The sequence below is a fragment of the Leptonychotes weddellii genome, chromosome 13 (genome assembly GCF_054177405.1).
Source record: "Leptonychotes weddellii isolate Sample4059 chromosome 13, ASM5417740v2, whole genome shotgun sequence".
NCBI classification, from domain to species: Eukaryota; Metazoa; Chordata; class Mammalia; order Carnivora; family Phocidae; genus Leptonychotes; species Leptonychotes weddellii.
The window spans coordinates 54,884,494-54,895,338 of NC_138381.1; the positions used below are offsets into that span (position 1 = coordinate 54,884,494).

A 10,845-nucleotide genomic window follows, 5' to 3' on the forward strand; every position below is an offset into this window, starting at 1 on the left:
TAGCCCGGTGATGGGTATTAAGGAGGGCAGGTATGGAATGGAGCACTGGGTGTTATATGCAAACAATGAATCATGGAACACTACATCAAAAACTAATGATGTAATATATGGTGATTAACATAACATAAAAAAATTTAAAAAAAGAATATTTTAGGGACAACTGGGGAAATTTGAGTATGTCTGATACTACTGAATAATTCATTAAATGCTGATTTTCTTAGATAATGCTGCTGTGATTGTGAAGGAGAATGTCCTTATTCTTGAAAGATGCATGCTGAAGTATTTACGGGTAAAATATCATGACATCAGTAGCCTACTTTTGGATTCTTTGGCAGAAGGAAACTGTGTGCATGCACACGCAAAAAGAGTAGATCAAGCAGGTGTGGCAAGATGTTAATAGTTGTTTAATCTGGAAAGTGGGTTATGAAATTTTGGGGAGAAAAACTCACTGGAAACTCTTCACAGACTATTTGTTAATAAAATAATTATTCAATAGAATTTAAAATGCAGATAATAGCTAGCTTTTAAAATAGGAAGGTGGTAGAGTATGATTAAGAGAGGCAGGCTCTGGAGTGAAGCTGCCTGGTCTAGAATGCTGGCTCTACCTCCTACAAGGACCGTGTGTCTCAGGGAAACTGCTTAATCTTTCTGTGTTTCAGTTTTCCTCATTTGTAAAATGAGGATAATGTTAGTACTTACTTTATCGGATTGTTGATTATAGGTGTTTGTGTGTGTGTGTGTATGGCATATATATACATGTGTGTGTATATATGTATATATTTATTTATTTATATATTTATGTATATATGTGTGTGTGTATATATTTATTACTCATAGCCATATTGGAGCAAAAAATCCATGTTCAATAAATATTTGCGGGGCGCCTGGGTGGCTCAGTCGTTAAGCGTCTGCCTTCAGCTCGGGTCATGATCCCAGGGTCCTGGGATTGAGCCCCGCATCGGGCTCCCTGCTCTGCGGGAAGCCTGCTTCTCTCTCTCCCACTCCCCCTGCTTGTGTTCCCTCTCTCGCTGTGTCTCTCTCTGTCAAATAAATAAATAAAATCTTAAAAATAAATAAATAAATAAAGATTTGCTATTTTGAAATCACTATTTCCACCTACAAAATATTTCATTAGGCATTTTTTTTTTTTTGCCTATCTTAATTCTTGAACTCACTCAAGTATTAAGAAGAGAACAGAAAAAGCCACACGCATGGCATAATGTAAAAATATTAGCAACTCTCACTGCAAAATTTTGAGTATATTATTAACTAAAAAAAGTAAAGAGTGATTCTAATGTAAATATTAAAATAATCAATAGCATTATTCACAGTCATCTCAAACTGGAAAAAATCTAATGTCCCATTAACAGTACAACGGATAAATTATGGTTTATTTATATAACAGAATCCCACAGAGGTGAGAATGAACAAAATACCTCTCCTTGGAACAACATGGACAGACCTCACAAATAGAATGTTGAGTAAAGGAAGCTAGACATAAAGTACATACCATAAGATTCCATTTACATAATAATATAATAACTAGGATGAGGCATGGGGGAGAGCCTATGGTATGCTGACATATTTCTGACCTCCCCAACAGCTGGTACTTGATCCACTTAACCAATATTTACCAAGTGCTTCTGTACATGCTAGGCACTATTCTAGAATTTGGGGATATAAGAGTGAATGACACATTGTCACTTCTCTCAGAAAACTTACTTTAGACTAGTTGTAGATGATAAACAAATATACGATATGCCAAGTAGTGAGGAGCTGTGAAGAAAACCACCCCAGAATAAGAAAATAGAAAGGGTGGTCAGGGAAGGCATTTCTTTTTTTTTTTTTTTTTTTTATTAAAGATTTTATTTATTTATTTGAGAGAGAGAGAATGAGAGACAGAGAGCACGAGAGGGAAGAGGGCAGAGGGAGAAGCAGACCCCCCGCCGAGCAGGGAGCCCGACGTGGGACTCGATCCCGGGACTCCAGGATCATGACCCGAGCCGAAGGCAGTCGCCTAACCAACTGAGCCACCCAGGCGCCCAGGGAAGGCATTTCTGATGAGGTAACATTTAAGCAAGGACTGAAGGAAATGAGCCATTTACGTATCTAGGGGAAAAGTATTCCAGGCAGGGAAAATAATGTAAAGACTCCGAGACAGGAGTGAGCTTAATCTGTCTGAACAGAGAGGCCAATGTGGCTGAAGCAGGGTGAGTGAGAGAGGGAAACAGGCAATGAGCACACAGGAATGGCTCGGAGTTAGATTAGGCAGAGCAGCTGCCCAAGAGAATGCTCCGTGATAATGGAAGTGCTCTTTATGGCAGCTGCTTGCCACATGTGACTATGGAGAACTTCAAATGTGGCTAGTGGGAAGGAGGAACTAATTTTTAATTTTATTTACTTTTAGTTTATGAATCCAAATTTAAATAGCTACATGTGGCTAGCAGGTACCATACCAGGACAGAGGGAGAACCAGGATAAGCCAAGGTAAGGCTGTGAGTTCAGTGGGAGTCAAACAGGAAGCCACCAGAGGGTTTGAAGAGATAAGTGATGTGTTTGATTTAGGTTTAAAGGATCATTGGTGGTGCTATTTCCAAACAGACTATTAGGTATTTGTGAGAGTGGATGGACAAGAACAAAATCAGGAGTGTGAGAGAAGGCAGTGGTTTGAACAACAGTGGTTGGTAGCAGTGGAAGAGGAAAGAAGTTAGATTCAGAATTTATTTTGACACATACATAATTTAAATGTACATGCCACTGGTTGAAATGTGATACAAATGGAGTAAACCGAAAATATTCCTAAGCTTAAATGTTTTCACCAAAGCTACCTGAAGAGAATATAAAAGACCCACCCTGTATGTCCCAATTCCTTTCAATATAATCATGAAATAATGGTAACACCTCTGAAATTTTATAAGATTGGTTCTCTATAGAACCAGACTTTTCTTAACTGTACATACAGTAAAAAGAGCAAAATTGAGTTTTGAATCTTAATTCTCAATAATACTTAGTATTTTCTCATTATATTTTACTTTGGCCAACTTAAAAAGACAAATATACTAACCTTAATAAAAATGGATCTTAACTGAAGAGCCACTAGCTTCTTTGAAGGCAATGAATATACTACAAAGAAAAAAATGAAATCATAAGATACTTAATATGATGGAGTTATACAAGTGAAAATACTAACATAAAAACTAAATTGAATTGTAAGAACTTTTATACCTAATATTTTCAATAAATATAAAACATATGAACTGTATCATTCAGTTAAAATAAAACATTTTGGAAGTACCTTAAAATGCACCTGTGGGCTTTATTCTATGGAAGAGATTCATTTCTGACAAGTTAATGGTTTGTTTATTTTATTTTAATTGGTTTTAGAGGTCGGGGGCAGAGGGAGAGAAAGAATCTTAAGCGAGCTCCATGCCCACTGTGGAGTCCAATGTGGGGCTTGATCTCACAACCCTGACATCATGACCTGTGTCAAAATCAAGAGTTAGACATTTAATGGAGCCACACAGGCGCCCCTGACAAGAGAACTGTTAAGAAAATACCAAAAATTGGGGCGCCTGGGTGGCTCAGTTGGTTAAGTGACTGCCTTCGGCTCAGGTCATGATCCTGGAGTCCCGGGATCGAGTCCCGCATCGGGCTCCCTGCTCGGCGGGGGGTCTGCTTCTCCCTCTGACCCTCTTCCCTCTCATGCTCTCTGTCTCTCATTCTCTCTGTCTCAAATAAATAAATAAAATCTTTAAAAAAAAAAAATACCAAAAATTATTTTTCTTCTGTGATTGCAAAACCAGAAAAGTATGCCTCTGGAGACTTCTGGCATTATGACCAATAAAATTCTTAAGAATATTTTTAGTTTCTGATATTCTCCCCTCTTCTCGTTAGAGAACAGCGAAACTCATTGGGATTAAGAGAAGAACGAATAGGGGCGCCTGGGTGGCTCAGTCATTAAGCGTCTGCCTTCAGCTCAGGTCATGATCCCAGGATCCTGGGATCGAGCCCCACATCGGGCTCCCTGTTCAGCAGGAAGCCTGCTTCTCCCTCTCCTACTCCCCCTGCTTGTGTTCCCTCTCTCGCTGTCCCTCTCTGTCAAATAAATAAATGAATAAAATCTTAAAAAAAAAAAAAGAATAAAATGCAGGAGAATGTTGGCCTTATGTTAAAATCTGTGAAATAGGCACATCTGTGTTCTTTAGGAGTTTCTGAAAGATAACATGCAAAATAAATATAAAATTTTCTGTGAGTCAATGTGTGTTTTTCTTCTGGGAAATGCACTTTAACTCTAGGAGAAGACCCACTGTGTCCATAATCTTCATCACATTCTACAAGGATCCTACTTTGCTGATGTTTAACATGTCCCTGTCCAAGAACCAGAAGCTCTGAGATAAAGCAAGGATGAAATCTGGAGTCTCTTGGAGGCATGATTAGGCCCCTGTGCTGAAGGGTAAGCTTTTAGTTACTGTAAATAACCCAGACTTCAGCAAATCCTTTGGTAGTTCATGTCTCTCCAGTTATAGGTCTTTTGGGAGAGTGTCTTGTTGGACCTGTGTGGTGTGATTGGGGGCTATGCTGCATCAGCAAGTCTAGTGACTACCAGGTATGTTCAGGACAAAGGAGGCAAGAGCGGAAAGTTTAGGAATTAGGGAAAAGAGCACAAATTTAGGGGAAAGGGAATAAGATGTGGGCCATTCAGGCCTGTAATCTATCTCTGACGTACATATCTAGTGCAATTCAACAGACCTAGTAGGAAGAGACAGATCTGAAGGGAGTGAGCAAAATGTAAGATACACCAACTCCTATAATAGCAACACTCATATTCTCTATCAGTGTATCATGCTAATCCTTTTTGTTGTTAAGATCCTGCTTCCCATTACTTTTCTGATGTGATACAATATGAAACCAACAACACCTTTCATGTATTCTGGCACAAAATATTTAGCTTTTACCTAACAAAGCCTTTAGATCTAAATACTGTTACAGAAAATACAGAGACTAAAGGAACAAGCCAAATGACACCACAAGGAAGATATTAAATGTAGCAGGTGAGACATCTGATAAGACAATGGGTCCAGTTTTTTCCTCAGAAGTCAGTTTCATGTAGAAGGAAAAAAAAAAGAGACTGCTCTAGAGTAAAAGAAATTTCAGAGGCACAATAATCAGATGACTACTATGGGTCTTTGTTTACACTAACTTTAAAGGACATTTTAGGGTAAATTGGAACAATGTGAATATGATAGGGTATAGGAAGACACTAAGAAACTCCTAATTTTGTTAAATGTGATGGTATTTTAGCTATACAAGAAAATGTTCTTAAGAGATACATACTTGCATATTTGAAGATAGAATGTCATGATGTCCACAATTTATTTTAAAATACCTCATTTTAAAAATAAAGTGGATTGGGGCGCCTGGGTGGCTCAGTCGGTTAAGCGTCTGTCTTCGGCTCAGGTCATGATCCCAGGACTCTGGGATCGAGCCCCACATCGGGCTCCCTGCTCAGCGGGAAGCCTGCTTCTCCCTCTCTCTCTGCCCCTCCTCCTGCTCATTCTCTCTCTCTCTAATAAATAAATAAAAAAATAAATAAAGTGGATTAAAGGACTTCATCCAATTGACTTGCTACAAGTTTTTGTCAAAGAAAAGCCAGTGGGTCTTCTCCTAGAGTTAAAGTGCATTAGCAGGGTGGTGCGGTGCTTAAGAGGCAAGTCTCAGGGCCAGAGCCTTGACTAGAAGCTCAGTTACACCAATTATTAATCATGTGACCTTAACTTCTCTGTGCAATGGTTTCCTCATCAATAAAACTACGCATAGAGTAGTTGTGAAGATTAAATGAATTAACACATTTAAACGCACAGTGTTCAGCTCATAGGAAACACTCAATAAAATGACAGTTGTTATCATTAGTGGAAGTACATAAATTCTAGTTCTACCATTTACAGTCCTTTATCCTTTAAGGCAATAACTGAAATTCACTCTTGTGTTAACACAGTCATCTTTGCTGCAGGAATTTTAATATTAAGGTGTTTTGTTTTGTTTTTTAAGATTTTATTTATTTATTTGTGAGAGAGAGAGAGAGGGCACAAGCAGGGGGAGTGGCAGGCAGAGAGAGAAGCAGGCTCCCTGCTGAACAAGGAGCCTGATGTGCGGCTCAATCCCAGGACCCTGAGGTCATGACCTGAGCTGAAGGCAGCTGCTTAACTGACTGAGCCATCCAGGCACCCCTTAAGGTTATATTTTGAAAGTTTATTTCATTATTGCAAGCTAATGGCACCATTAATAAGATGGACAAAAAAAAAAGCGCTCTTCATTTGTCTTTTAGCCCATCAACGGTCTTTCGTGCTACTCTACCACCTGTGGCTTTCACCTTAAAATGGAAAACAGAAAACTGAGCAGCTAGCAGAGCAGCTTGCCATCAAAGCAAGTGGATACTCCTGTGCCTCATGATCAATAGCTTTCCCCTACTAGCTCAGGGTAGTACCACATTATAAACACAGTGGTCAGTGCAATGTCAACTGTATTCAAGCTTGATGGCCTAATGAGGAACTATGATTTATGGCATGGGAATAGCCTACACCTACTAGTAGTATTAGGCAATTCTATCTCTCTGAGCCTTATTGCTATTACGTTATTATGGATTCTATAATAATATGAAAGGATGAGTAGCGCATGTTAAACATAGAGGACTGAACCCAGTGGAATTCTTTTCCCTTTTCCTTGGTATTAGTGATGCTTATACTTGCCAGAAAGAACAGAAATTAAAACTGAGGATAAAAGAAGGAAAAAAAAACACCTTATGTTAAAAAAAAAAGGAAACCTCAAATTCTAGTTAAAGAAGTACAGTCATCATAGGAGTTGCCATTTAGAAAAGGCTAAGAACTAAAACCAGATGTAAGAGAACAGGACGTGACTAGGTCATAAATTCTGCACAAAGCTGGCACTAAGTACATGTTTGCTATAAAACAGTATCTGTAGAATCTACTTCTAATTTAAAACAACTCTTCCTTATAACAGAATAAAACAGGCTTAAGTCTTACATACTTTCAGCATTTATACTGAGTTCTGCTGAATTTTCTTCTGCAGTTGCATATGGATTGTTTCCAACCATCGGCACAAGACAATCGGTATAGAAGTAACCAATCTTACACATATTTAGTGTAGAAATAATCAAATCCATTGCAAGCTGGCCAACATTTCCAACAGATACTGCTGGCTGAAATAATAAAAAATATATGTTCATTAAATCATCAAAATTAGCAGCACTTTTAAAAGTTTAGACAGAAGACAATAATCACGGGACTACTTTTGGATGGTTATGCTCAGGTACATCATAGCTGGATAGAGACTCATTAGCTGCAACTGAGGTGTCAGCAGGGGCTTCCTCTACTTTTGAGACGACTGATTTAACACTGATGGAACACCTACTACATGTCGATCATTGCTCTAGCACTAGGAATGCAGCAAGACAAACCGACGCAAGTTCCTGCCCTTGTGGAGCTTCCATTCTAGTGAGGGAGTAATTTAATGTAATAAAATAGTGAAATGCATGCATGCTTCACTTTATTGAACTTCACAGAGAATGTGTTTTTTACAAATTGAAGGTTTGTGGCAACCCTGCCTCAAGGAAGTCTATCAGCACCATTTTTCCCACAGCATTTGCTCACTTTGCATCTGTTGCATTTTGGTAAATCTCTCAATATTTCAAACTTTTTCATTATTATATTTGTTATCATTTGATCTGCAATCAATGATTATGACTCACTAAAAGCTCAGATGATGGTCAGCATTCTCCAGCAATAAAATCTTAAAATTAAGGTATGCGCACTGTCTTTTTAAACATAATACTATTGCAAACTTAACAGACTACAGTATAAACATAACTTTCAGATGCACTGGGAAACCAAAAAATTCATCTGACTTGCTTTATTGCAATATTCACTCTATTGCTGTGGTTTGGAACCAAACCCCCAATATCTTTGAGGTATGCCTGTATACAGTGTTAAGTGCTATGGAGAAAAGTTAAGTGAGAGTGTGTATACGTATGTGGTTGGTTGCAATTTTAAATAGGGTGATCATGAAAACAATGACTCTATAACTGACCAGTTAATCATAGACCTGAAAGACGTAAGGAAGACAGTCACACAAAGACCAGGGAAAAGAACACTTCAAGCAGTGGGAAAGCAAGTGTAAAGTCCTCTTGGGTCATCCTTCCATTTGCTTTGTTAGTGCCTAAAGGTTGGAGTCAGCTTCTTTTCACATTAAACACACACGCATATTTATCCCCACGACTTCAAAGAGTCCCATTGTCAAATCACTATCTATAGCCCAAAACATTTATCTGAACTTCAGATCCTAATCGATATGTCCACATGGTTATCTCATAGGCAATGCATATTCAACATGTACAAAACTAAACTTCTGCCTAAACTTGTCCTCACATTTTGCATTTTAGAAAAGAGCAACACTTGCTCATCTGATTACCTAACCCACCCAAGAAACTTCTTCCTTTTCTCTTACAAACCACATCTAATACATGTCTAATTTTCATTGATTCTACTTTCAAAGTATCTCTGTAATGTAGCTCTTCCTTTGCATTCTTCTAGCAACTGCATCCCCCCACCATCTTATTTTTCTGGGTCTCTTAGGGTGGTCCCCCACTTCTCATTGCTCTCATCTACTAACCTTCTGGTTATCTCCTGTAATTCCCTTTCCTCTTCTCAAGGATTTTGCTACTTTAGACCCTCACTCTCCTGTATCATCCACCTTTTCCTCACCATTGGATTCTTCCCATCATCATATATACATGCTGTAATCTTTCCTTCTAAAATACCCCCACCCTCCCACCCCACCCCCGTCCCGCACTCTGCTAAAATACCCTCCCCTGATCCCACATACTCCCCTAGCTACCACCTCACTTCTTGGTGTCTCTCCATAGACAAAATTCCCTAGTTGTCTACTAAAACATAAGTAGGAACTTTATCTCTGAATTGATAAACAAACACATACATATACATGTCTCCATCCCTTCTTCCATTTATTCAACCACTCCAATATGGCTTCCCTCCCTTCACCACTCACTGGTAACTGTCAAGGTTACCACCAATAATCTTTTGGACATTATTTTCCCTATGAATCTTTCTCTTTTTTTTCTTCTGCCAAGTATCTTACTAGCTGTTTCTGCATAAGGCTGGACTCAAGGTCAACTGATATGGCTGCAGCCTATGAACAAGCAAGGCCCTGAATTCCTTACCTTAACAAGAACGAGCCTACGACCCCATCCAGGTTGTACTAGCTCTCAGAGCATGCCCACAGCCCCTTTTCCTTGTCCTAAGATAACCTCCTGACATCAGGGACTCAATTTTGCCTCATTCTGATGTCAAGTCTCCCCCGCAAAGTAAACACGGGAATATATGGTACATACATGTTTCAATTCCTGCAAGGATACCTTTCCCTTTTGTGATTAACAAATATTTTTCAGGGAGATACTTTGAAATTATATAAAATTTCCTTCAGTACATTATCACACACTAATTTTAACATTCATTCATATTTCTTGCATGCATCGTTAAGGTGAGAATTGCCCCAAGGTGATTACCATCATTTAAAAAACTGAGATAACTGACATATAACATTGTATTAGTATTAGGTAGATAACACAATTTGATATGTGTATATATTGTGAAAAGATTATCACAATAAGTTTATTTAACATCAGTCAACCACAGTTACAAATTTCTCTTGTAATGAGAACTTTTAAGATCTACTCTCTTAGCAAGTTTCAAATACACAATATTGTTTATTATAGTCACCATGCTGTACAATACACCAGGACTTATTTATAACTGGAGATTTGTACCTTTTAACTGCCTTCATCTATTTCATTTCAAGCAGCCCTCATCCTCACCCTCCTCTGGCAACCACCAATCTGTTCTCTGTATCTATGAGGGGTTTTTTTCCCCCCGATTCCACACATAAAGCTTTAACAGGTCCTTACGTCCCTCCCTCTCCCAGTAAGCCCTAGGATTCTTCAGTACCCTTTTCAAAGTGCTATCCTAGCATTTATTGCCCTTACTGGCTTACGTGTGTTTCCAACTAGACTGCACACTTCTTGAGGACAAGGACCTAGTCTTATTTTAATATTTTTACAGTACAGAATGTTTATTGAAACAGTGACTGAATATGGGCAATTTTAGGAGCAATAAAACCGTGTGTTAGCTACTGGCTAAGATTACTTTTATGACCTTACCTGTAGTTTTCTAGTTAATGAGAGTCTTGCCAGCTTAAGACTGGCTCTGCTACTAGTTGAAGAAAAATTTTCTAGGATATAATAATTAAAAAAAAAAATGGCCCCTACAACCTATGTACAACGTTACCTGTAATTACCACACACATTACGTTGTACATTCAACGCAGACTAAACTCTAGTCTCAGAAACGTTCGGGGAGAGCGCCAACAGATTCTATCTGAAGCGCCGCATCTAGCGACAACCTGTCTTCGGCGCAGGCTGAAAACCTGAAGCAGAAGCAAGTACCGTCCTCTGTCCCAGGCCCGTTGAAACACCTCGACTGGCGGTAGCGGCCACCGGGGAGCCTCCCGAGAGGAAGCACCCCAAGCCGGGCACGCGGAGCTCGCGAAAGCGGGGACTCACCATTAGGAAAGTGTAGCCCGTGAGGTCGGGGACCGACTCTCCACAGGGAACGAACATGGTCGCACAGAAGTGGGAGAACGGGGTGAGCGCGGGCCTGGGAGAAACGAAGACGTCGCCAAGGCGAGACCGCGAGCGCCGCGCCGCGTCGGTGTCCCCAGAGCCGCTAGCGACGGGGGCGGGGCGGGGCGGGGCCC

General features: G+C 39.6%; 1 protein-coding gene and 1 long non-coding RNA gene across 2 annotated transcripts in view; one reads left to right on the forward strand and one right to left on the reverse strand.

Annotated features, from left to right (window-relative positions):
* The window catches only part of PSMG2 (proteasome assembly chaperone 2), a 22,198-nt gene extending 11,361 nt beyond the window's left edge, over positions 1-10,837 (reverse strand). Inside the window, exons 1-3 of the mRNA XM_006743798.3 lie at positions 10,652-10,837; positions 7,045-7,216; positions 3,065-3,123 (exon numbers count right to left, since the gene is read on the reverse strand). Of these exons, the coding sequence (XP_006743861.1) occupies positions 3,065-3,123; positions 7,045-7,216; positions 10,652-10,708 (288 nt within the window). The 5' untranslated portion in view covers positions 10,709-10,837. The remainder of the gene's footprint in view (positions 1-3,064; positions 3,124-7,044; positions 7,217-10,651) is intronic.
* LOC145716902 (uncharacterized) overlaps positions 1-10,845 on the forward strand; it is a 56,827-nt gene that overhangs the window by 22,852 nt on the left and 23,130 nt on the right. The window lies entirely within an intron of this gene.